Source organism: Hetaerina americana, unplaced genomic scaffold (genome assembly GCF_022747635.1).
Source record: "Hetaerina americana unplaced genomic scaffold, ioHetAmer1.1.p SCAF_21, whole genome shotgun sequence".
Classification (NCBI taxonomy): Eukaryota; Metazoa; Arthropoda; class Insecta; order Odonata; family Calopterygidae; genus Hetaerina; species Hetaerina americana.
This window is the reverse complement of record NW_027286775.1, coordinates 8,393,564-8,421,455: the sequence shown is the minus strand read 5'-3', so window position 1 is coordinate 8,421,455 and position 27,892 is coordinate 8,393,564. Positions and strand designations below refer to the sequence as shown.

Sequence of the window (27,892 nt, the reverse complement as noted above, 5' to 3'; positions counted from 1 at the left end):
TTCTGCTAGATTTACACCTTGTGTAGTAATGGTTTAGTTTTAAGGATAGTAGTTTGATCTTATTTCTGTTTTTTTTAGAGAAATCCAGTAAATATGTGTGTGTGTATTTAATATGATAAAGCAATTTTTTATGCCAGCATTCTTTTACTTTTGTCTAGGTTACCCTCGGTGTAAGGATCTACGACCTCTTGCTCCATTGCAATTTCTTCCTCTTTTAAGTAAATGAAATCCGTGTATGTAGTAGTTAGTGGTTGTGGTAGAAGAATTCCTCTCTCTGGATTTTTGAAAGTTATCCCTGGGAAATCTGCATTGACTATGTCTGTCATTTAGTCACTTGGAAGGTTTTATTTTTTTCATGCTGAATCAAAAACGTCACCAACACTTCACCTTTTATCACAGTTATAGGTGTTTTAAACTTTCCTTAACTGAAGTATTCTATATGCGTTGAGTACTTGGGTATTAAACATGGTGGGTTTTGTAGTACCAACATTTCAATGTCTAACTCAGCCATCGTCTTTTAGGTTACAGGCTACACCTAAGAAATAAATGCAGAGTCAGACTAAGAAGCATTTTTGCTAAACAATATCAGACAGTATGCTACTTAAGAACACCACGTACCTACAATTGATTCACCAGGAAAGCACAACATGCTAGTTGTAATTACTTTTGTCATTTCAACGCTACCAACGTTAACTTATCTATGTAGTGAAATTGTGTCGAACAAAATTGTCTAGATTTCTTGCAAACTGCCCCAGCCCTCATTCTGAATTCGGAATAAACTGCTTCTGACAAGATTGGGCGAATAGTCTGCCATCACCTTCCTTGAGCCTCTTGGCATGGTATGGAAAAATGAAACCATGTTATAATGAAACTTAAAAAGACACGGCATGTAACTTTTATGATTGGTTGTAGATCAACTGTGAATCTACTATTCTGTGCAGACAAATATAGGCTTATTTAAAGTTTGTTACCAACAGTTACAATTACATCGAATAATAATTTTAATGCATGTAATTTATAAGACTTATTCTCTGCAGCTTTAAGCCAATAAACTACCCCTTTTTACGTGGGATTTTACGGCTGGAAACATTCAAATGTAATGAAGAAGGAATCTTGGATTTAATATCATATCTGATTTCAATATAGTTGTGTGAGGCATTCAAGCCAGCTTCTTCAGGTGAGAGGTCACTTTCGCCCAAAAGAAGCTGTCTGGAATGCCTGTGAAACTGTCTTTGCATTAGGTGGACCTTCACGGTAGAAACCCATGACATCTTCCTCATTATTTTCACTCTGGGGAAGCCTTACACTCACACACTATCAAATTTAGTTTCAATTCAACAATTTCAATGTGTAAAAATCGTTTGCCTTGACCAGGATTTGAACCCGGATACCTCGATGTCCGGCTGAGTGTTTTAGCCAGTTAAACTATCGATGCGTCCTCTTAAACTCTGAAATTTTGGGTGCTTTAGGGGAATTAGGTATATATATGTATATATATATATATATATATATATATATATATATATATATATATATACATATATACATATATATATACATATATATATATATACATATATATATATACATACACATATATATATATATATGTATATTTTGCAACAAAATGTTGCAATTATTTCTGATTAAAGTAAATAAACATATAGTAATTTTTATCAGGTCAAACCTTCATCAATAAATATTATGTTAAGTTTTCCTGGGGACCATATGTAATATAATGTTGTAGCAATTACTTAGCTATGTGATTAAATGAGATTGGATTTTATTGCGTGTAACATTCTCAGTCTCAAGTCATCTCAGTGTGCATGGTAGTTGTTTTGTGATTGTGAGTTATTTTAAAATTGTTCATGTATTTCAAGAGTCATGCTGTTAAATAATACAGAATGCATGTAGGCGGATTTGTTTTTTCCAATCAGTTCCAGAGTTAGATTGAATTAGCCATAGTGTACAAATGTTGTTGCAGAAATTATGTCAGTGCTATCATTAATTCTACATACCAAATAAACTCTTCTGCACCAACTTTATGCAGTTACATGTAGTTTGTATGTATCTAAGTTTCCATTGAGCTCATTCAGAAGATAATAATTTGATTCAGGTTCCATACTCTTATTAAGCATTCATCCATTCACTTTTCATGCTGAAATTTTCAAATTCGTTGGCGTGTTTATAAATGAATGTTTGAGTACTTTTGTTTCTTTAAGCACGTAAGGGTATTTTTATTTGTAAATGTTATCATTATATTCTGGGGACTAATTAAAGATATTTTTTGTTTTGCAACCCCTGAATTCTCATTGGGTTAATGCCTGTATTCATAACAAATTGTTGAGCCAATCATACCTCTCTCTTCCTGGAAAAGGTGCAAGACTGCTCAACCTGCATCTAACTCCTCTCGGGAAGACATAATTAATTCAAGTCTGATTAGGTCTAGACCTGGACTCCCTCGTGCTAGGTCAGCACAAGAATCCACCCCTGAGAAGTCCCGGTCAGTGGTTTCCATGTTTTTAGTATCTTAAATCTTTGAAAATACTGTTTTCCTATCTTCCAATTTGTTTCCTTTTTTCCTCAGCATATATTTTAGTTTTCTGTAAGCTATTCTTTAAACTAGGGTTAATTATTTTCCATAGAGTTATGATTGGCAGTTGTTCTTGCAAAAGAGTACCGCTGTTAATTAGTGGTGAATATTACAACAGCTCCTCGACTACTAAGGAAATTCCCTAGGGCCGCGGGCACCGGATCAAAGAGGAGAAGGGGAATGGGAAATTTGATGAAATCTGAAAGCTGAAGAAAGTGGGATGAGTGAATGATATTAAATATATGATTTATCGCTTGCTCTGGAAGTACAGTAACCCGAGTGAGTCTCAGTCACTCATGCACACTCAGGGTTAATGGGTAATGTCTTCCCTTGGCAATGACCAGTAGTGCCTCACACTTGACATGTAGTGAAATTAAAATGTGTTTTACAAAGTAGCAATCACTCTCGAACTCTTGATTTGTGCAAAACAGTGACCCACATGGGTCTCCACAGTGAATTGCCAATTTTACTTTATGTTCAGTCAAACTAAATTGTCAATAAATTTTCATAATCAATCAATCACTCCCATGTTTTCAAGTGAGTAATTTCCTTTTTATTGTTCATTTCTATTTTGATGATTTTACCCTATATCATGTGCATTATTGATACCTGCCCATGTTCCGCAGTATGGGATTCCATTATGATTATTGTAATTCATGTATTCATATTTCTTGAATATTATTTTCAAAAAAATTTGTGGCCATCCATCCCTGGCCTCCTTTATTCACTGCCCAAGAGTATGACTTTAGGGAATTTCCTTTATTCATGGTACCGCAGTACCAAGGCGTATATTATTACTCGTGAAGAATAGAATACACTATGATTCTGGGTGAAAGAAATCCAGCACTCTCTCACTGCTGGCTCTTTTGATTGGCAGGATTCACTTCTCTTGAGTAGTGCTCTCTCTGCCTGTTGGCAGAGTTTTCAATGGCGGAAATTGAAGGATCCCATCAATAATAGTCACAATTAAGTATATTTTGCTTCAGGGAACCTGTTAGCATATCATTGGTGTGCTGCACTTATAAAATTCTGTACTAATTGATCCGACATGGTTTATCTATATCAGCCCCACGATATTTCTTTGCAAGATATTTTAAATTTTTCCGAACATTTAAACTAAGTATAAAGAAATGGTGCAATTCATCTGCTATCAATTCTCCCAAATTGTAAACTAGAGGTGGATAGTGGTTAAACGTGTATTTGCAGGTGTGTGGTCTTTCTCAAACTCCCCAAGGAAAGTTAGTTGGTATCAAGTTAGGATGTTTCAGGTGTAAAAATTAATTTGTAAAGATTATTGCAATTGGGCAATCAATTTGTGGGCATAGCCACGTAGCATATTGTGCATTTATATGTGAAGCCATGCCACAATGGAAAAATGTTGAAGGATAAATGGAAAAGTAAGTATCCATATAGGTTTACATTTAAGCTCGGTTATTCTTTCTTAGAGAGTAATAGTTTTCAGGATAGACCTTAAAGAACGTATTCAAATGCGTAAATTTTTAGTTTCCTATTTTAAAACCATGTACGTAACCCTTTAACATTCACTTTCAATTTTTCTTTCCTTTCAACATTAATTAGTTTTTCAGCTGATTTAATTTTGTGTCAAACTTAAGGTTGCTATATTACATGATATTGCCCTAACTCTATAATGCTTGCATAAAATACATTTAGTAGCTCTCCTGTCATGTCTACGATGAAATATGAATCAAGCTATCTCTGCCTCTTCTATGGAAAATATGCTGTGGAAAGTTGTTGAACTCTGTGACAGCATTAATATAGTTCTCCTGAGTTGTAATGATGCATAAAAGAAAATGAATCCATGCAACAATTTCAGAGTGTAAAATTCATTCGCCTTGACTTGGATCTTTTACACTTTTTTACATTTTTTACTCTCTGAAATTGTTGCATTGAAATGCATATTAGCGGATGACTCCGTTAAAAGTTACTGTCGCGGCATCTCCCGCAGTTTCTTTGGAAAATGAAGTCGAATTAGCCTTTCTTAAAAAAAGTCATTGTAGGAATTTTATTGGGGTTGTTTATTGACACGATTGTCGGGATAATATTTATGATTAATACGAATGTCATATATGACTACTTAGAACAAAACAGCAGAGATGAGAAATAATTCTTTGGCAAAACAATGTGTAAAACTAGGCAATGAAATACATGTATCATTTAAGTGTTCGTTACTTAAGGATACACTTCTTTGCCGAGCATGAACAAAGACTGGAAGAATAAACAGAAGTAGTTAAAATGATCATAATCATAACAATTGTGTAAATAATATTCTCCATCCATCTGTGGAAACATTATTTGTTTTGTAGGGTAAAGGACAAACTTTCTGTTTCAAGAGACCTTGTTTCTTGTTGGGGATAATCATGAAGGGAAGTTTCACTCTTATTTATTTTTTGCAAATATTTATTTTAAAATGTCTCAAAAGATATGAGGGACATCTTGCCTGTGTGTGAGATCCTTTTCCTTTCATTGTCTCGTAGAAAATCATTCAAATTCTTTGGAAAGGTTTTATGAGCTTTATAAATGGTAATTTCTGTCAACTCGTACCTCATGAGTCAGTTTGAATAATAATCAGCGATGCCAATTATATCCACAAAAGCTAATATATTTTATGCAGGTGCATAAATGCCATACATGGAGTTACTTCGCAACAGCTGGCAGGGTTGGCTGCTACCTACTGGTTAGTTAAGAATTGCCATGGCACTATCATCCTTCTTCCGAGGGTTTGACTTGAGCCATGATTTCCTTGAAGACTCCCGGTATATTCCTCTTTATTCATACTAATGAGATAGGGAACTCCTGAGAACTAGGGAACTATAATCCTGTATTAAAGATCTCATAGTTGGTGAGGAAATAAAGGGGGAGGTAGAATGGAATTCCAGCTCTCTGCAGAGCTTGCAAGGCCCCCTTTCGTAAAGCCCATCCACAGGCCAATACCCAACAGTTTCTGGAAGAAATAGATTTAGGAATGAGTGATAACTCATTTCCCTTTTACTTGGGATAGGGAAAAATTGTAATGAATTTCGAGATCTGCCTCAAGATTTTCAAGTTTGCGTGGTTCATTTTTCGAGTTACTATTTGTAGCTATTTGGCATTGTTAAGATGGTCATTCTTTGTTCTTAAATCCTCACTACTCCCATCTTGATAGAACAGCAGGAAACGTTCCACATAATGGAATTTGAAGCCCTATGCATATAATTTTAGAGAGTTTTTCATTTTAAGTATTTTGGGACAGTATAGGCAGTTCACTGTTCTTTGTTGTATGTCAAATTGATGTGTACCAATTGACTGGGTTAATCTGGTAGTTTGGCTTGTTATTCCAGTGGTAATAAGTGGTAGCCAAATACAGTTGAAGGTTTCCCTAGTGACGTTCATTGAAGAAAGTTTAATCCAAATGTTTCTAAAGAATATCCGAAGTCATTGAAGTGGATGTGTCTGCATGGGAGTGTGTTCAGTGCAGTCATCAGTTTTTTCATTTGAAATGTACTCAGTGTTGTTCATCAAAGGTTGTTAAATACAGCTGTATAAATTGAATATAAAAATCAGTCAGTTTGTTCCTGGACATATCAAACTTCACAACATTAATTTGATTCCGGGTGATGCATTTAGATACATATCTCTTAAAGGTATGCAAATACAAGAACATTCTAAATAAGTTATGCAGTAATTAACCCTGGAGAAAAAGCACATCTGAAGGAAACTAAAAACAAAAGTTGATATCAAATAAAAAGAGATGTTTCAATGTGATCTGGTGGAATATCATAATTAATTAAAAATTGGTAATTTTCCAAAAAATAAAATTTAATGTGACCGATTTCAATGTAACTACATCCTCTTCAGGTGCCTGAACATCATCACCTGACGATGATTTAGTTATATTGAAACCGGTTGAATTAAATTTTATTTTTTGGAAAATTGCCAATTTTCAATCAATAATTGATATCAAATCATGCACAAACACTGTGCAAATAGGTGCAACTCTAATAAAAGGCTTGAGGCGAACTTGTCTCTTAACATAAACATTGTCATTTTTGGCAAAGCATCCAATTTGATCGTGCCGAAGTTTCGTTTAAATGTTGGAAGTTCTTGCATTATTTTAAGAATGAATTGCAGTGAATCTGAAGGGCATGCTCAAACATTACGGTGAAGTGCAATCGCTTCATTTGTTTCCACAAATCAATAATTTGATGTGCCAAATATCATTCAATTACCTAGCAGCAGTCTATTCAGCGGGAGACTGCTCACCTGATCCAACACATTGATAACGGCATAAAATCTAGAAGCCATGGTTGCTTAAATAAATTAAATTTGGATATTTACACAGTGATTTTCATTTGTCATAATTAATGTAAAAAATTTCATAAGTATTATCCGATGCCATTTTTTTACTTGTTCACATTTCTAAACAGTGTAAACACATTTCCTAAACACAGTAGCATTTTAAATGTGTAATTGTGTGTACTTACACACTTTAAAGTCTTTAACATCCAGGGATTTGTAATATTTCTCTCTTTTCCCTAATAACAGGGGCATTAGTCAAGTTTGAGCGCCTTCGTATTAGCATAACAAATGGCAATTTCCACTATGATAAATTGTCACCATTTAAATAATCACTGTGGGAAATGAAGATTCCTTCCAGGGAAAGTCGTGGAATTCATAGGTGTACCGAGTCCGTTAATGCAGTCTCACCGCAGTGATAATTAGTGTTGCCCTCTCTTTAAAGTAATTTTCCCCACAATTGAAAGTGAAGTTGTGCTCTAACCCAAATATCCACCCGTGTACAACTACACTTGATGCTTAAATATGATTGAGATCTCCCTAATTCCCTGCAGTGCATGTATCCATATCACACGGACACCATATCTATGCTCTCCCATGCCGTTTGATTTATAAAAATACCTCTGCAACTGGGACGGTGGTGGAACTCATGAGGAGGTTATCTCATTCTCAAAGGAAATTGCCAGCATTCCCATGTTGTTTGGACACTTTGCCCAGCAAATCACAGGTCACTTAAATAAGTAAAATAAATTTTGCATTTTTCTGCTCTGCGAATAATTTAATGGAAATTATTGGCTCCATTGAGTGAAGATACAGGTGAATGGCCATCATTTGAATACAGTAGAGTGAGTTATACTATGTACTTCACAGCATTTGGAAAGACAGCAAATGCACAGAGTGGTGGCTTTAGAGACAACGGGAATTTGGGCAAAGAAATTCCTTCTTTCTCTCTGAATCCCATTGCTTTGTCCTGATTGTCCTGATCTCAGTTGCATAGGTACACTAGAGCACCTACGGTTGCATGTGCCTGTGAACCAGCCAGTGGAGATGTGGAGGGTGTGTCATACGGAGATGGTTTTTGGCTTACTTTTATCCCCCTTCTCACAGTAGTGGCTTGAACACCAAGTTTGGGTAATGCCCTCACCCTGCCAGTATTATTGTCAAATTATCTAATATTGCTTTTATGTAGTGACAGGGAACAAATGTGGTCAGTTAGTAAAATATGTTGTACAATTTAGTATCAAATGAATAGTTCAGTGCTATTGTTTAAGTAACATGCTAAAATTGGAGCATGTTCCTCTCTTTTTTCCTTATGTTTTGCTGATTTAGTGTATACCTGTTCCAAAGAATGTTTTACATTTAGATGGGGGGGTTCCTTTGTGTTCATGTTAGAAATGTGCTTAAATGTCTTTTCTGCTGCTGCAGGGAAATAATGTAAATAGTTTTCACCAGTTGTGTACTTTTTAGTCATATTTAATTAACTTTTAAAGGAAGTAGCAGTCTGATACAACAGCTATGTTAGTGATCATGTTACAAAATAAAATGTTAACATAGGAACTATGATTCAAGAGAGATGGAAGGAGTATATAGAAGAACTGTATAGTAAAGAACTTAGACCAACAAAGTTAGACATAGAAATGGAACATGACGTAGAGGAAGATAGCTTAGGTACAGGCATACTAGGCGATGAGATAGAAAGAGCATTAAGCGAGATGAAACTAAATAAGGCCGTGGGGGTGGATAACATTCCTGTGGAACTAATGTGGGAGGAAGAGGCTATATGGGCTGATTCGTAGTATCTATGAGGAAGGAATCTGGCCGGAAGACTTTGTGAGATCAGTTTTAGTTCCTATTCCGAAAAAGGTAATGGCTACATCATGTGAGGACTACAGGACGATAAGTTTGATATCCCACGCAGCTAAAGTTGTTCTCAGGATCATAAACAAAAGGATAGAGAGTAGGGCAAATGATTACTTAGGGGATGATCAGTTTGGGTTTAGGAAGGGGAGAGGTACGTGTGATGCCATTGCAGGAATGAGATTATTAATCGAGAGGAATATAGAACACAACCAGGAGGTATTTGCCTGTTTCGTAGATTTCGAAAAAGCGTTCGATAGAGTGAATTGGGAAAAACTAATGAGTATATTGCAGAAAATAGGAATAGATTGGAGGGAAAGGAGGCTAATCCGTAACCTGTACATGTCTCAGACTGCTCAGGTGCGGGTGGGGAACGGGGAATCTGGATGGGCAGTGTTAGGAAGGGATGTAAGGCAGGGTTGCCCATTATCACCGTTGCTGTTCAACCTGTTTGCAGAGGAAATGATCAAAGAGGCATGGGAAGAACTCGAGGTAGGAATGAAAGTGGGCGGGGAATTCGTAAAATCAGTTAGGTTTGCTGATGACCAAGCTTTAGCTTGTCAGTCAGCCAAGGGGTTGCAAGCATTGCTTAGTGAATTGGAAATTCAGTGCGACACGTATTGGATGAGAATCAATATTAATAAAACAAAAGTTATGCGATTTTCTAGAAAGAAAAAAGCTAAGCTAAACATTAAAATAGGAGGGCAAAAACTAGAGCAGGTAGAACAGTTTACGTATCTCGGTAGTGTTTTGGACCAACACAGTCAGAGTAGTAGGGACGTAAGGATAAGAATTGCGCTTGGCAAAGAGGCTTTCACAAGGAGGAGGGAGCTGATGACAGGGACGTTGTACGGATGTGAAGAAAAGACTCGTAAAAACTTTGATATGGAGCGTAGCTATGTACAGTGCGGAAACGTGGTCATTGAAGCAGGAGGGTAGATGTAGACTGGAGGCTTTTGAAATGTGGTTGTGGAGAAGAATGGAGAAGGTGAAATGGACAGAGAAGAAAACAAATGAGGAAGTACTTGGTATGGTGGGCGAAGAGAGGGGTTTGTTGGGAGCATTCCTATGGAGGCAGGAAAAGTGGATGAAGGGGGTCTTGACAGGCAGTGGGATGTTGAAGACTGTAATTGAGGGGAGAATGTTAGGCAAATGAGGAAAGGGAAGGAACAGGATAGGGATGTTGGACGGGATGAAGGGAGGAAGAAAGTACTCAGAGCTGAAGAGGGACCTGATGTAGAGTAGGATGTTGTGTTTTGCTAGGGATCACAAATTATTTAATTAGTAATTATGTCCATCCAAAAACCTACCTTAACCGGTAGATTACCTAATAATAATAATAGGAACTAGGACGAAAAGTTCTGTGGATGACTTTATTTAGAACAATCATGATGTAGTAAAGTCAGATATGGTTTTCCGAGTGCCTGTTTTGTTATTTTGTTAAATAAGTATTCAGTGCCTTAATATTGGCTAAATATTCATTCAAATATTTAAAAATTCAGCTCTCAGTGATTACTCATTTCTGAGTAACATGGTCATTCATCTGTATACACCAAATTATTGAGAATGGCAAAGTAAAAACTTATCACTTGTGAGTTGATTAAGGAGAGACACATACATGTGCAAGTTTCGTAAAGATTCCTTTAATAGTGGCAGTTATTTGGGGAGACGAGCAACAGCTGAGGTCATTTGTGCCATGAGGTATGGACAGGAAAGGTGGAAGGGCAGAGAGAAACCTGGCATCGGCATTAGTCTACTCTTAACAAAAGGTGTCTGCAGTTAAGCATCCCATCCGATGGACGGCGTACTCATTCAAAGTACTCTCCACAAAGCACCTCAAGTAGAGACCAGGACACAACTAGAAATATCTGCAGTCTCCAGGATTCGAACCCGGGCCCTATGGGTGGGGGGCCAGTACGTTAGCCACAGCACCATCGTGATCCCCAATTCTTTTTATTTATGCCTTAGTTGGGGGCACTCATTCAATTTCTAATTGCTGCAATGGTCCTCTTCATGTTATTTCCTAGTAGAGGATTTTATTGAGCTCATAATAGACCTTGAGCCTAGCATGAAGACAACTGGAGCCCTGAAGAAATGAACTGCTGCCGTGGAACAAGAAGAGAAATTACAGTTTCCATAGATACTTGTTTGTGGGTTTTTGTTTCATTGATCCATTTAATAATGCTCTTTAAATGGATAATTGGAGATGTTATTCTGATACTAAATGTTTTTACTGTCCAATTTAAGGTATAAGGCAGTACATATGAAAAGAAACCTAAGAGTGCCAAGGAAACTGGTTCTTCAATGATATACAAGTGTTCCAGCAAGCATTTCTCAAGAAATATCAGTTTTGCTCCTGTAACTTGAATGTTCGTTGTGTTCATGTCTCGGGGGGGGGGGGGCCAAAATCATTACTGTGGCTTTAAAATCATTGAGAAATGTACAATATGCAGTACCTTCTTTTCACTAAAAGTCAGTGTCAGCAACTGCAGAATAGAAAAATGAGGGTCTAGCTATAGGGTGCGGCAATTTAACTTACTTTTTTGAAAGCGTTTAACGTTTAAAAGAAGGAAGTTATGCTGCCACGTCCTGTATATCCACCAAGCATGGTAAATGAACTGATTTCACAATGGAAAATTATCATTAATTTAGTGCTGGATTCAGTTATTTAGCTTATGAAAGTTAGCGGAATTCTTGTGAAGGTTGCTGCAGTAACCAATTAAGACATCAATGATCCAGCATACCTGTTTGGTGTGTTATTCTATTTGTGGCTGGACAACCTTAAATTAATGGACCAGAGAACTTGTCCAGCAGGTCTTTCAAATAATCATTCCAAGTACTGTATTATTCAGGATTTAAAATGAGTATCCCAATGCTAGAACTGTTCTGATGAATATTTTTCCATGCATTGTGCAGCTTTTTCTTCCAAATATGTTGCCATTTGTGTGTGCCTCAAGTAATGGCTAGTGGGGTGCAGACTTTGTGGTGATATGTTATGGATATTTCAGAAGCTTATATCCAATTGGAGGACCCTTGAAGAGACTTCTCAAGAAGAACTCCCAAATATCATACTATCTGATGTGTTTTGGCAAGCCAATTACCCAGTTTCTTGTAAAAGCTAAAGGCATTTGTCATAATCTTCAAAAATGTATCAAAACTTCTGTGCCTGTCTCTTGGATGTGCATTCTTTCAGTTTTTCGTGCTCACATTAGGGGAAAAAAATTGGGACAGAGTGATTCACATTTTTCAATGTAAAAATTAAGGGTCCCTTAAATGGATCAAGGGATCAGGAGTGGCAGCAGTGATGATGGTACAAAATAAGTTGGTGGATCGTATATCTATGAATACACCAAAGCTCCCAGGCCGCAAGAAATATTTTCCATTGATTATCTATGTGCTTAATACTTTCCCAGCATTGAACAATAAATATATTCTTTACTCTGGTTATATAAATCCTAAATCTATGGCATAACCTCTGTCTTGTTGATGATATTATTACTCCACTATTTCATGTAGTTGCACAAATTACTCTATAAGTATCTTTGATATGGAGCTTAGATTTGAATGGCGTGGAAACTTGGCAATTGAAGCTGGGTGATGGGCATGGATTGGAGGATTTCGAGACGTGGGTGTGGAGATGGATGGAGAGGGTGACGTGGACGGAAAGGAAAACAAACGAGGAAGTGCCAGGTATGGTGGGGGAAGGGAGGGGAGTTTTGGGAGAAATCATAAGGGGGAGAGAGGAAAGATGGATTATGTTGATCGGCAGTGAGGTATTGAAGAGGGGAGGGAAGAATGTTAGGAAAGCACAGAAGTAGGAATAGAATAGGATGGGAGGAAGGATGTATACGGAGATGAAGAGGGGCCTGTTCTAGAGTAGGGTGTTGGGTTGTGTTCTGTTTGGAGAAAGAAGAGGGTGGTCGCTGTACCATTCGGTAGCTTGTTTCCATCCAAAATGTTCCAAAATAATAATAATTGTTCCATCTTTTAGGGTTAATATGTACCTAATATTAAATTTAATTGCAAAGAAAATAGTGTCCAAAGTAGGTTTTGGTATTCCTGATTACATGTATCAGAAAAAATGTACATTAAAGTGAGCATGTATTTATTATTTCCATCTTTCTCTTCCAAATTTAATCTAAACTTCGATCTTCAGTGCCACTAGATGCATTAATGGTAATCTTGGTGTGACATTGGAGAGATTAATTGCTTCTAAATTACAAAGGTTATGACTGTAGTAAATATGCCTATTTGTTTTCCTAAGGCCTTCGACAACTGTATTCATTGCTTTAATAGCAACTCTGTACTTTCTCATTCACAAGAGATGTAAATGCATTCATTAGTGGGAGTGCTATTTTTTGTAATATTTTTATTAGCGTTTTGGGATCATATTAGCTTTCCTTAAAAGAAAAATGCTGCAAAATTGTAGTAGTTGGCTTCTTGATTGCTCGAATAGGCTTTCATATTATCACTATACGTAGAAGTTTTCAGGAAGGTTATTATTTTTACAGCTATGCTTTTGGTATACTTTAATATGCTAGTACTGGCTGGGTTGATTTTTTTGTTATTTCTGCTAGTGGTGAGCAATTTGAAGTAATATTGAATCTTTTTTAATGTGTATTCATGAGTTTCGACAATAAGTCTGTTCTTCATTTATGACTACCCAGTTCTGTGTCATTCAGATGAATTGTTTTATTAGACATATACCTCCTTCCCTGTAAAACTTTGGTCTACTGAGGTACATTTATTTATGCTGTCTCTAAAAATCTGCCTAATTTATTATTTATTTGTTAAGTATCCTCACCTGAAGATTGAAATAAAGTGTTATCTTTGGCATAAATATCTTTGGGAATCAAATCTTTCACAGGTTATGAAGCCAAAAAAATGCTGTTTTTCAGAGGTGGTTTCTGTTTATACTCGGGCATCTATGACATGACTATTTTTAAAATATCAGAAAAAGTTAATGAAAATAGTAAAAAATCATGTCATCTGCTGAAGTCCGATAACAGCCTGTCAGTGCGATGGCATATGGTCTAGGTTGCATACTGAATTTGGAGCACTACCTTTTTTAGGGATTTCTACATTTTTGCCATAATTGCTATTAAAAGTTACTGCAGTGAAACCATCAGTTGTTGTAGAATGGTGGATTGATGTTGGATTTGGATATATTCAGCCATTTACTCAATTAAATCCCTTAACGCTATGTTGGGCATTCTCATGCTTATAATGACTTGATCATCTTGATTTTTATGTAAAATACTAGGTTTTGTGGTGATGTGATGGTAAAAATGTAGTGTTGTGGTGGTAATTATTACCATGCTTACCAACATAACTTTTTAATCTTAACCATTGAAGGAAATTTCTCATCGTTAAATCACATTAGTTTTATTGCAAAATACACACTAAAATTGCGGTAGATGTGTAATTGACACGGACAGTACTTTGCAAGACATCCATTGGGCTATCTAGACTGTTTATGCAGTTCTTTATTTTAATTCATACGGCAATACTTTTCCGTATTTCATTATTATTTCTGGTGAAGGTTTTGGTTTGATCATATTGAAAGTTATTTTAAAATCAATCAAATTGATTGTGACCTGTCAAAATATGGAACAGGCATAAAACTATGTACATATTTGGAAAATTGCAAAGCTATCATTTCATTTAACATAACCAAAATTACATTAGTGAAAGGAAACGTTAAGCTTTTATTTTTTAGTATGTTACAATTTGATTCATCATTTGTAAATATTTTCTCTGTATTAGACTTAAAATATTTCTCTTTACAAAATGTTTCAGTGGCGTTGTTCGACTATTCATGTTTTGTCATTCTCTGATTTTATCATTCATGTTCTCTCAACGTTATTTTAATAGAGTATAACTTTTGAATCAATTCAAGATCTTGGATTAATTCTTCCTATATCTTTCTACAAGTCTTTGTTAGAAAATACTGAAATATGACTGAAGCTAATCATATAAAATATCTAATGAAATTCAACAGTCATTTCTGTCATGGTGCAATTAAAGAATTATCTGGGGCTGTGTACTTATCTCCTTCAAATTAGAGATTTGACGTGAATGGCTGATGTGTAAAATTGCTCATTTCACTTTAGTGGCTTACACTCGAGACAAAGTAAAAAGAAATGCACATTTTAAGTTTTTTGTTCAATGGGCATTGATGCACTTTTGATTTCCACCCTCTTAGGTTGCACTAATATGTTTACGTCCACTTGCTTGTGCTTATTCTATGTATATTTTGTTATTTTACTCAACCTTGTATGCCAAGCTTTATTTGTGTTATTTTTTTTCGCAGCTATGGCCATCCTGATCGCTTCAAACTAAGGTGAGATGGAGTTCTTTCATAAATTCTTTATTAGTTTGCACAACTTGTGTTTTTGAATTGTTGTGTCTGCAAACTTCTGCTGGTGCTTTGCATGCGTTGGTGGTGTGCACATTTGTTTAATTTATTTCTGCTGGTTTTCAGAAACTAGAATTGTTGATAGGTTGCAAATGGGATTCCCTTCCCTTTGGCTCTTTAAGATGTGACTTAGGAAGAAGGAAATATGTTTATAGAGGGTTCCTTAAATTTTCAACCTCGTTGTGTTATCATTCCGCTCTCTTTAATAAAAGTAAATCAACTAAAACTGCAGGATTAGGAGTATTACATGTCGGACATAATTCTGTTTCCTAGTTTTTTGTGATAACCTTACCTTCAGTGGAGCACTTATGAAATGTTTGGTAAGATGCATATGTTGTTGGTTGGAATTTTTGTTTGGTTTTATGCTCTTAGTCTCTTGTTTATCATTCTTATTAATAACTTTATTTTTCAGGGAAAGATTCAAAATGTGTCAAAGTATTCAGTCTTCAGGGAAATTGCAGTTATCTCCAGAAATGGTCAGTATTATTTAATTTACATTGGGATGAAAGCAATTTTGTGGTGTGAAAATAGGTATTTGCACATGTCTTCAATAAACAAATTTTACATATATAAAAAGATGAAAATATTCAAATTTATTGTTGGGTGTTCCCAGCTCATGTTGTGTTCCTAAATGTAAAGTTCCTCAATGAAAACAAGTGATAATATTTATCAAAATAATCCTAATTTGATGTCATGTTACCAATGATTGACTTGCGTGTACACTTGATATGATCCTCCATTCTGTGACATGAGCGCAAGCTTTTATCATCTCTTTTTGAGCATTTCTCTTAATTGAGACTGATGAAATACTTCTTGATGAAAATCCCAAATTGCGTGTGCATTCATTGAGATAAAACAATTTCATATCAGAATACCAATGTGCATCTCACGAGTGATCTGAAGCAATCCGTTTCTGACTGCACGAATGGGTTCCCTCGTGCAGGATGTTAAGTATTTGGACCAAATGTTGGTTGCAATTAAGGGAAGAGGATGGGAATATGCAGAGGAGCTTTTATGTGTTGTGATTAGTTAAGTTCTTACGCTTTGACCATCCCTTCGTGTGCAAAAAAGTATTTAATTTCATTCGGCCACATTTTTCATCGGTTCGGGTGCAATGTGCATTTTAGACATGAGCCTATGTAAAGTATGATCTTTTAGGTGATGTTATGCTTCAATAATTTATTTCTCATGTTTGGAAAAGGAAAATTACATGAATATACGTGTATGTATGTATCTACATTCATATGGAGAATAATTCATGTTCTCCAGCCAAAATTTCCTTCCAGTACTTACTTAAGTCTGGTGCCTGTACCGCATGTAGTCAAGTTTGCAAATCCTTGCAGTTTGAATACATGTGTAGAGTTGCAAATAGTAACAAATGGTGCAGTAGTTGTCATTACCAGTATGAAAATTCACAAGTTTCTTCATTTGGATCTAACACTGGTTTTCAGAGACTTGTGAATGGATATGTAGCTTTGAGAAATGGGGCCCTGGATGTGTATTGAGTAGCGAGCAATGTTGTCGGTCAATTTCCACTGTGGGTTCGGGGCTTTATTTCATGTTGTGATTTATAATCATTCTGAGAGAGTTAAGGCCAGCATCAAGCTGAGATTGTCGTGTTCCGTACTTTTAAATATGCACTTAGAGTAGTTCACGGTATGATAATGGAATTTTTATTCTGTGTAATCTCTTATAAAAGCATATAAATTTTAGCTTTATTAAATCTCTGTAAAATTATTAAAACAGTGGCATTAGATAAATTCACCCAGAAATAACTTTGAATCAACTAAATTGCAGTTCAAAAGAACACACTGGCTTAACGTGGTGTGTATATGGTATTTCAATGCAACAAGTTTCATTGAAATGCACATTAGCGGTGACTCCGTTAAATGTTACTGTTGCGGCGTCTCCCGCAGTTTCTTTGGAAGTGTTTATGGTAGGATTATCCATTGATGCAGCTGTATGCAATATAGAGTGTAGGCTATAGGTAATTACCCTTTCAGTTTCTCAGTTCATGATTAGCAATTTTTTTACAGTTGCATAGTTGATTAAATGTTGTTTGTTATTGAAATAGAAGTAATACTGTTTTCATTATGAAGGGAGTTTTTTGTTGAAAAGGGTATTTTTGGATTTCATTTCATTTTGATTGTGTGTTATTTAGGTGACAAAGAAATTAGTGGCAAGAACTTGACATAACTGAGTGAAAAAGTATGAGCTTCCACAAAAATAAAAAGAGCATTTCTGTTTCTTTACCCTAAAACCATAAGAGAATTTCCAATGTGATAGCTGAATCCCTCATTACTTTTTATTGATAACAGGTTAATAACTGCTGGTTGAATGTTAATGAAATTCACATGACTAAACTAAAATTTGATTGTGCCTGGTCAATTTCAAAAGTATTGTGAGGATGCTGATACCATTTAATTGGTTTCATATTTTAGTTTCCCTCCATCTTTGATTATTATGGCAATAGTGGCTTGATTGATTATTGCTGTAATAATATATCAGGTCATAAAAGTAGAAATTTAATAGGTTTTATACTGTGTGACAAAGGTTTTAGAAAGTAATTGATAGCTATTACATTCAAACTATTCCATGTAGGTCTACGACTTCACATCTGATGATCTGCAAGACTTAGGTGAAATTGGTAGGGGTGCATTTGGAACTGTGAATAAAATGGTACATAGGAGAAGTAACACTGTTATGGCTGTGAAGGTGAGTTTTTCATCATCAAGACTCTTAAGAGTTGTTATTTTTAGTACAAGATATGATTTGGACTGGTCATGAGCATCAGCGCTCATTTGTACTTCTTTTTCAATTTTGATTAAGACATTTAAAATTTTTAAGCAAGATTCATGGTTTCTCTACCTTTATTTCTCCCTGGTTTACTCATAATTCCTATATGAAGGGTGAAATGAGGATCATGAACACCCCCTAGGTATCCATTGTCTTTGCAGAAGTTCATGATTAAATGATAACATGAAATATTACTGATAAAAGTGTTGCGTGATCACTAAACTCTTATGTATGTTGAAGGAGCATTTGTTAAATGTTTTCAAAATCCTTGGTAATGAAGCGCTGCCATTTTTTGACATTATAAAATAGTAAAAAGTTATGATTTTAGTATCTGTGTGTGTTGATTAATAAAATGCAAAACACTCAATAGGCTGCTAGATTATCAAAGTAGAGTTTGTTATTTTATACTCATTAACTTTCTGACCCTCACATTTGACATTTTTGCATCGTCCTCTCAAAATTTCCGTCAAAGGACCCTCAATGTTATTGTTATTGGCCTCACGTCAAGCAATCTGCTTCGATTCAATCCAGTCTCGATAGGTTTCAAAAGGAAAAATACCTCACTGCAACGTCCACATACTTTCACTGAACATTGCACCACTCTTGGGCAGAGGCGCACGTGTATACCAGTACGTGTATACCAGTTGTACGTATGCATTACATGTGATACATGTGCAAGGACATTAGACATAACTGATGTTGTGTATTGTTTAAATTGGTGTGTACCAGAAGGTGACTGCCCTTTCTATTTTTGGACGAAGACCTCGTAAAGAGTTCTCAACTTGAATTTCTGTATTTCCTTCCTCACCTTCTCTCTGAAGTCGGTGGTAATGCCTCATTAAATGTGAGTCTTGACGCTTTTCTCTTCCGCCTAGCCTCCAATCTTTCACATGCATTACCTGTACTTGGGGATTTTGTCCCTGTGATTCATATTTTACTGGAATGCTCTTAGAAGTACTTGGTTTTCTTGGTAGAGACGTTGAGGTTTTGTAGGTCAAGAAATAAAATTGTTTCTTGAAAGTGTCCGATTTCCAAATAGCTCCATGATAATTTTGTAAATGTCTTTGTGATTTGCTCACAAGCTAGAGATTTGTTTGTAACAGCCTGTAGGATTGAAATATACGTAGCTGTTTTATAATAATGTATTTTGTTTGATGTATCTTCTTCAGTTCCCACTTGATCACTCATTAACGCTCTTCAGTTCAAGAAGGTATTTTCAGCAAGTTTATGAAAACATTTCATGGTATACTTCATGGTTTCCGCTCAAAGTCTGCTTTTCCTAGCCATTGCATTCCTTGTGCACTCTAGTGCTTTTGTTTACCCTCTTCCCTCGTTATTGTGATGACCTTCAGTTATTTTTTTAAAGCCTCTATGATATGGCAGCATTATACAACTAATTTCAGCTTTTATAATTCCATGCTCACCAAATTTACAGAGAGCAGGCTTATTCCATACCTTCACGTATCAGAATGTATTGGTAGACTTTTCGCTTTGTTTGAATTTCATACAACAACCCTTCGGGGAAATACATCTTTTTGGAAAGAAAAACATTTCCATCTTTGCACTGATGGCAGCATAGGTTAAATTGATTGGCAACACTTGATGTCATTAATCTCCCATGATGGTGATGCCTCTTGCCCCACCACCATCACCAGTTCTTCCTCATGAATTGCATTTCCAACTATGTCCAAATCAAAAATGGGTCCAGTGCTTATGCTTGAATTGTGCTTATTTCTCAAGATATTATGAATAATGATTAATACTTAATTCACACAAAAAATTTGATGTATTTTGTGTTGTGTGTTCAATTTTATGTATTAATATTCTTTTTATAAAATTTCTGTTTATTACAATTGAATACCCATGATAGTGGGGAATGAAATAATAATAATAATTCATGTGATATTATTTATGTAAAGGGCTTGATAGGGTTTACCTGCCATGGTAGCAATTTTGACTAGTGAAATACATTCCATTCTTAATATTTGAAATTAATTTTTTTACTGAAAAAAATTGAATGTTTCCAAGTGTATGACCAAAAATAAGTTCTTTTGCTGGTACATACGTGCTTGTGGTATAAAGTGCTCAAGATTAAAAATCTTACTGTTTGTTCTGTAATGAGGTACCTATTTATTATTAAAATAATAATGCATAATAGGCTTTGGAAAATCTCATTAAAATCCCGGTAGGAGAAAAGAACCAGAGAGGAACGTAATTCATTTAGTACCGTGGTTCAGCTTGTATGGTGAAGATTGACTTGTACGACAAACTATTTTCGTTATTGTGTTGAATGCAGTAATAACTGCTTATTTGGTTCCTTAAGTTTATTGTGAGTGTCCTGATTATCTTAAAAACTATGAATTGCAATTAATCACAATGCAATAATTTTTCAGAGGATACGCTCAACAGTTGATGAAAAAGAACAAAAACAGCTCTTAATGGATTTAGAGGTTGTAATGAAGTCAAACGATTGTATATATATAGTGCAATTTTATGGAGCTCTTTTCAAAGAGGTAAGAATTATTCATAGTAAAGTAGTTCATATTTAATGGCAAATAATGACATGTTATTGAAAATTCATTTTTTTTCCAGGGTGACTGTTGGATATGCATGGAACTGATGGACACATCTTTGGATAAATTTTACAAATTCACCTATGAAAAATTGAATCAGAGGATACCAGAAAGCATACTAGGAAAAATTACCGTAGCGGTAAATACTTACCATTTTTATAATTGCTTTTTATTTGTGTTTTCCTTTTTCTCAAGAGTTATTTTGTCAAAAAGAAATTTCCCGATTGTTATTAATCATTGAATGAAATTCTTCCCTTTTTCCCATGCAGACAGTAAAAGCTCTAAATTACCTTAAGGAAAAACTGAAGATAATACATCGTGATGTTAAACCTAGTAACATTCTTTTGGATAAACGTGGAAATATTAAATTGTGTGATTTTGGAATTTCGGGTCAACTGGTGGATTCCATAGCAAAAACTAGGGATGCCGGATGCCGACCATACATGGCAGTGAGTTGTACATTTCTCTCTTTCATTCTAGAGTAACCAGACTGGAGAGCATTGTGAATGAATCAGATATCTTGGCAGTGTCCACCCATTTCATTATTGTTTATTATGACTTTCAAAATATTATGCTCTTTTACTTTAAATAGCTAATGAATGAAACTCAAATTAAGAAGTGCTCTCTTGGACATAGGTTCAGGTTTTGTATTTGCCCCTTCATTGTCACTTCATTCACTATTTAAATTTAAATGTGTGCAGTAAACCGTCACTAATAAAAAACTAATTGTGTTCAGCGGTAATCTGGACATTCCAGGAATTAGTTGCATGGAACCAACCTCATGGACTGTTCCCCCCTCATTTTTGTTGTGTGCCCTTGATCATCAATATCTTTAAAGACTACGTTTAATGCAACAGAACCCAGATATATGAAAAGATACCCTTTAAATATGAAGTAATCCTATTAAAATACAATTTATATTATAATTTTTTCATAGAAAATTTAATTTTAATTTAGTCTGTAATAGATATCAAAAGGGGCTCACGGTAGTTCAATGGTAGAGCGTTGGATTACTGATCAGAGGGCCTGGGTTCGATTCCCAGCGAAGCCTCTCTGGGCACCTGCAGCTCCACCCAAACTATGTGATTATTTGGGTAGCAGATCTTCCTGGGAAACCATAACCGGATAAGGGAAAGGAACTGGCCCCCCTACCCTGATGTGTGAATTTCGCAAGCCGCATAGGGCTTAGTACTGGGTGAACTCTGCCATCACCCACCAGGCTAGACTTAGGGTTGATTACTATGTTTTTAACTATCAAGTAATCTTGAGTGAAATGATATTAATGTACTTGTATTATATAAAAAATGGCATAATCCCATTTATTTATTCTAGTTCAATGTATCTAGCTAATTAATCTCTCTCAAGTTTCTGAGAAATCAATGAGAGCGAAAGTGTGCTAGTTTTATTTTGTAGCATTCAATTGTATTGATGTAAAGCACAATGGCTGATGTTCTCTAACCTTCCTCATCTGCAACTGGAACATGTACTCCAAATGATAATGTTTTGCTGTTGCCAAAATATTTAAGATGGCAGATTTGATTAATGGCATTTGAACTCTAGATATTGATGAAGTTAGCAAAGTGGGTGAATATGAAGGTTTGGCGAATGAAATAGCTCTGTGAAAACAGTTGTTCACATTTTCTGTGATGAACACCTCGCTTTAAATGGATAATGCGATTCTCACTTGTCTCTAGTGCTTCTCATCATTCATGTCATCGTAAAACATCTAGCAAACTAAAATTACTCCTTGATCAATCGAATAAAATGAGCAAAATGCCTAATAAATAACGTAGTTTTCGGCTTGAACCTGTGGAACTTATCTATTGCAAAATGGAAAAACAGCTATGTTAATTTACTTAGTTAAGTGGAGTTAACATAGCTGTTTTTTCTTTCCGTAAAACACCTGATCTTATCAATTCCACTATGTAATTTTTCAGAGTTAGGATGGAATTGTTGAAATTCTCCTACAGCAACAACTCTTTGATATTTTGAGTTACCATCTCCATTTCCTCTCTTCCTTCAGCAAATTATGGTATGACATGCACAAATGTTATGGCGTGAAATCAGATCTTTGGTTTCTCGGTATTACATTGATGGAAGTGGTGACTGGTATTTTACCCCATCCAGGAACCTTGGATTCACTTGTTAAAAGTTATAATGTTTCTGAAAAAACTCTGGTATGGGTCCAGTTCATGTTGCATGATAGATCTGAGATAACTGTGGGTCATATTCAGTCATCAGTCATTCCAAATTTCTCTTAATGGTCCTGCACTATCATGTCAGCCCTCTTGAACTCCACCAGGCAATTTTAACGTAAAATTAAGCCTCCTCCAAAATTGCAATAACCATTCACTATTTATGGCAAAGTTCTCTCATGCAAGTACATGCCTACCGTACATGGCACTACTGTTTGTCAATGCCGGGCATTCCTGCACCGAATGATTTTGTTGCGCATAATCCCCTATGGACAGATCCCTTTCCTTTACTTCTGGTAAGCCTATAATTTTCCAAGTCTGCATTTTAATTTTCTGTACATTTTACATCAAACCTTCGAGCAAATAGTTTTGGTCTTAGCCTTCTTCTTTCTTATTGTCTCTAGCAGCACCAAACTTGAGGCTGAAGCCCCTTCATCCAATTTATCATAAATATTCACCTTGCCCGATGCTTAGACGTTATATGTTCTCTTTGATTGTCACCCTCTTTCAGTCCCAGTGTCTAAACTTGCATTCTCTCTCTGCAATAAAAACCCATACTTATTGAGTATATGGGGAGTCGAAAAATCCCACAACTGGCCATCTATTTAAAATGTGTACTTGTCTCTCCTACACCAAATGTGTGGTATCTGGACAGCCAAATGAACTATTTGTTTCATTTTGCAATTATTTATGATAAATGTAAATCATACTACAGGAATCCTGATGCATCAGTAAAATATAATTATTTTCAATCTCAGTCGTGGGAAGTTGTGAGCATAGCATGTTTTTCTGCATGATGGAGCATTGCCGGTTCTCCTGAACAACCTGCACTAAATGGACAGACTGTAATCTGCATTTTGTGGGAGTCTCAATTTGCTGGGGTCAGGTTGGAGAGGGTTTACTAAATACATATTGATCAAGTTATTGACATGGGTCCAGCTTCATAGACAATTATCATGTTTATTGGCTAAATTTCCTAATTACTGTTCATTTATGTTAAAATTATTAACGCTGACCATCATACTTTAAGATTTGAAAACTATGAGAGAGGCATATTTTCGAATTTCCAAATTCTGATTATGATCAGTGATTATGTAAAGAATGTTTGTTCATGGTGATGAGGCAATGTTATTGGCTAACATGCATGTCTATTATTATTATTATTACAGAAATACATCTTAGTATCACTTGGTTAAGATAGTGAAATTAACTGCATAAAACTTAAATTCATATGTATTTATAATTTTTGAATTTATGTAAAAGATCTGATATTTATAAAATTCTTGCATGAACTCAACAGCCCGAAAGGATTGACCCCCAGCGAGCTAGAGGTTATGACGTCCGGTCAGATGTTTGGTCTCTGGGTATTACATTGATGGAAGTGGCGACTGGTCATTTCCCCTATCCTAAGTGGAACTCAGTTTTTGAGCAGCTATACCAAGTAGTTCAAGGGGACCCGCCGAGACTGTCTCCATACGAAAATGGCAACACGTTTACGAGGGAATTTGTTAACTTTGTAAACACATGGTAAGTGAAGATGTTTTCTTTGATTGAAATAAATAGCGTGTTTGATATGGCCTGATTAAGCATTTTGCTGAAGAGCTAGGAAGGCTGAAGCAGTGTAATCATAAAAGCAAGATATCCTATGAGCAATAAGAAATTTTTGTAATCCAGAAATGTCTTATATTTTATTAGTTATGTTGGTGATTGGTAAGAATGTTTAAATTTAGAATTTCTAAATACCTATCATCTAAATACCCAATGTTCTTGAGAAAAAATGCATGCAAAAACATGTATGTTTAGGATAAGGGTGGTTTACCTCCGCAAGAAATGACAAATTAGGAAAGTGAGAGGGGGTAAAATCATGTAAACAGAAAGGAAAACAGGTGTACGTCATACAGGGTGCAGTGATAAAGCTCCAGGACTGGTTGACTAATGACAAATGAGTTGCTGTTTGATTTACTTATTTCCCTTTCTGACTTGTTCCACTCTGAAGCAATTCAATATTCCTAGTGGATGTGACTCTTCTGGATCCAAGTGAACCAAAACATAGATTAAACGCCACCTGTGACGTCTTTTGTGGTTTTTCGTTGATCTCGGCAAACTAGCTGTGCCATTTTTTTCATGTTTTCATGGCTAAATTGCTGAAGGCTGTTCAGAATGCTCTTCATTGATTAATGTGTGCTCTGCTTATAAAGTTAAGAGTACCATTTGAAATGTAATCCGGATCTTGGGCTCCTGCTTAAAGACCTTGGTCAGCATTGCTTAAGTTTCTTTTTTTTCATCTTATTGGCTTCAAAAGAAACTTTTGTGCTAACGTATGAAAGCGTAATGATGGATGAACATAACTGATGTTGAAACAAAACTAAAGAAAAATTCCGAGACAAAGGTAGTGAGTGACATTGATTCATCAAGCCTTGGAAGTCAATTCAAAGAAACTGCGGGCGATACAGCGACAGTAATTTGTTAACAGAGTCATCCATTAATGCGCATTACAATGCAGCAATTTCAAAGTGTTAAAGTCATTCCCTTTGACCAGGGTTGAAAGCACACGGTTGGATATCAAGGGATTTGGATTCGAATCCTGGGCAAGGCTAACTATTTTTACTCTTTGTAATTGTTGCACTGTACTTGGGAGTCAACTAAATAAAGGTGACGAATGAATATCACATAATTCTCATGTGTAAAAATTAACTAATTGTTCCGTGCATCATGCAATAATTGACTAAATCATTAAATGTCTGCCTTTACGTAAATTATTTGGATTTTGTTATGATTTGGTGCATCTAGTAAGGGAATAATAATGCGTGAATCTCTCTGCGACAGTGTTCATCTTGGTAATTAAATATACTAACATAATTTGGAACTCTCATAACTCCCTGGAAGCCACAAGAAAAATCTTTATGTCCTGGGCATTTCTTTTAAGTACTTAAGTAAGTAAGTAAGTAAGTAAGTAAGTAATTTTATTTGCCCAGCAGATTTGTACAATTGTAAAAAACAAGCACAGATATAGGACACGTCAATGTTATATAAAGAAATGATAAATACTAAGTACATGTTTAAATACAAAGAAACTCATGGGACAAGAAGTTCATTAATAGAATAAAACATTTTACAGAGTAAATATTTCTGAAGGTTGAGCTTAAATATAGGCAGCTTATGTTGTGCTTTCAGTTCTTTAGGAAGTTTATTAAAAATCCTGAGGCCCATATGTTTAGGTCCATGGGCGGTGGTACAGGTTCTGACAAAGTTTTGGTGGAGGTCAGCAGAATGCCTTGTGTTATAATTGTGAACGTTGGCATTGGAAAGATAACTAGAGAAGTTGCTTTTGACATACAAAGATGCGCAATACATATACACGCAGGGAATGGGTAAAATTTTCAATTTTTTAAAGAGGGGACGACAGGATGCTGCATGAGTAGCAAGGCAAATAAGTCGGATGATCCGCTCTTCCCAGTTAATCAAGGTGCTTCCAACTTAATTCCTCCAAAACATTCCTCCATCTTGCCTATGCTTTTTTCAGTGCATTTTCTTTGCTTCTTTCCATTGTTAAATATCAATGCAGAAATTTGTTAGGATTGTGATAGAAAAGTGTCGAGTCAGCTACTGAATGGACCGACCACATGATGGCATTTATTCTCCACTGAGAGCAAATGCAGCGCCCATCTTGCCGAGGTTTTTTAGCACCCAGCTTGTCATGCAAAAATGAAAGCATTGCACTTACCTTTTGATATAACGTATGCCTGTGGCCTCAACTAATTTGCCACCTTTGATTTGTTGATCACTCAAAACCATGTCGAGGATTTTGTAAATCATTTCAAAGGAAATCACTTCTAGTGGATTTCCTAAATGATGTTCGTCATTTATGGATTTACGGCCCCATTTAAACTCATTTTCCTTAATTGTAAACCGTTGCAAACACGGGAGCAGATGTGCCATGAACTTGATCCAAATTAACTTTGACCTCTTTCAATGTGAAGTCTTTCAAACAGAAGGGTTTAATTAAGGGTTTAACCTCACAAACCTCGTTTTTTCCATTTATTTAATTTAAAAAAGTTTGTTCTTTCAATGGAATATGAAAAGGAAAGCATGTAATGGATATATTACTTCAACAGCTGTCTAGTGAGAGGCGAGGCTTACTAAAAGCAAGCCTTCTCCTATGCTAGGAGTGCTATCTCATGGATTTTCTAAGAAGAGACTGAATTACACCGTATTTAATGAAACAACCTGCTTCACATGGTATCATCTCAGTTACATTTAAAATAAAAATTTAGAGCCTCTAAATGGGAATGGAGTGAAGTAGAGATGAGGAGGAGGATATTGTGGAAGTGGCAACGGACAAGGCATTTGATGGTCAAAGCTCAGTGTTTGCCGTGCTGCATGATTACCAGCTTTGCATTTGTCATGTGTGGGGGTGGGGGAAATGCCACTCTAGTGTCCTCTTTTAAGTGTCAGCTAAAACGTGAGTTCTTGGTGTGTTTGCTCAGATAAGTACTCTTTGCACCTCCCTGCAAACCATCCCTCCCCGAGAACTCTGTTTTAGCCTGTGTGTGATTGGCCATTGTAAATGATAATCAAGGATTGAAAACCCCCAAAACGAAAGAAAGGTCGAGCATTTCCAATGGTGTTTTTTTGAACCAGAATTAGCAAATGACAAGGATGGACCTTTAATTGCAGAGTTGTTTTTTTCTATTGCTGTTGGCAGTTGATGGTAAGGAAGAAATTATGAGAAACTGCAGCTCTTAAGGTAGCTTTTTTGGGGAAAAATCTTATCAGTGGAACATATCTCCATAAAAGTTAAAAAGACAAGAAAAAATAAAGAATTAAAAAATTGAAAAAATGGATGTATGATAATGACATGTTGGTTTCTGAGGCCAATTTATTTTAGACAATATCAGATCAGAATTGAATATCCCTTATTTCCTGTGAAAGACTATGAAAACAAGTCTGCATTTGTTCAAGTTTAAGTTGTTCTTTTTGAGACTGGCAAAAGAAAATGCACTTGTTACATATGAGTTAAACCAAATAAAGTCTTTGTTAGTCCACTTCTCTAGCAAAACAGTGTGACAAAAAATCTTAATTCATTGTCATAAAGAAGCAATCAGGAGACTTTTTGTGGACTGTGATAATTTATTTCCTTAGTTATGCAATTTTTAAGGTTTGAGTT

At 35.7% G+C, this 27,892-nt stretch overlaps 1 protein-coding gene across 6 annotated transcripts in view; it reads left to right on the top strand.

The window, feature by feature from the left end:
• LOC139688622 (dual specificity mitogen-activated protein kinase kinase 4-like) overlaps positions 1–27,892 on the top strand; it is a 35,915-nt gene that overhangs the window by 4,467 nt on the left and 3,556 nt on the right. For 3 of the 6 annotated variants that reach the window (XM_071586172.1, XM_071586174.1, XM_071586171.1), the window contains exons 4-11: positions 2,378–2,503; positions 15,057–15,086; positions 15,574–15,637; positions 17,763–17,876; positions 20,351–20,470; positions 20,550–20,669; positions 20,800–20,979; positions 24,026–24,252. In XM_071586172.1, the coding sequence (XP_071442273.1) occupies positions 2,378–2,503; positions 15,057–15,086; positions 15,574–15,637; positions 17,763–17,876; positions 20,351–20,470; positions 20,550–20,669; positions 20,800–20,979; positions 24,026–24,252 (981 nt within the window). The remainder of the gene's footprint in view (positions 1–2,377; positions 2,504–15,056; positions 15,087–15,573; positions 15,638–17,762; positions 17,877–20,350; positions 20,471–20,549; positions 20,670–20,799; positions 20,980–24,025; positions 24,253–27,892) is intronic. The other 3 variants (XM_071586175.1, XM_071586173.1, XM_071586176.1) reach the window with 3 other exon arrangements.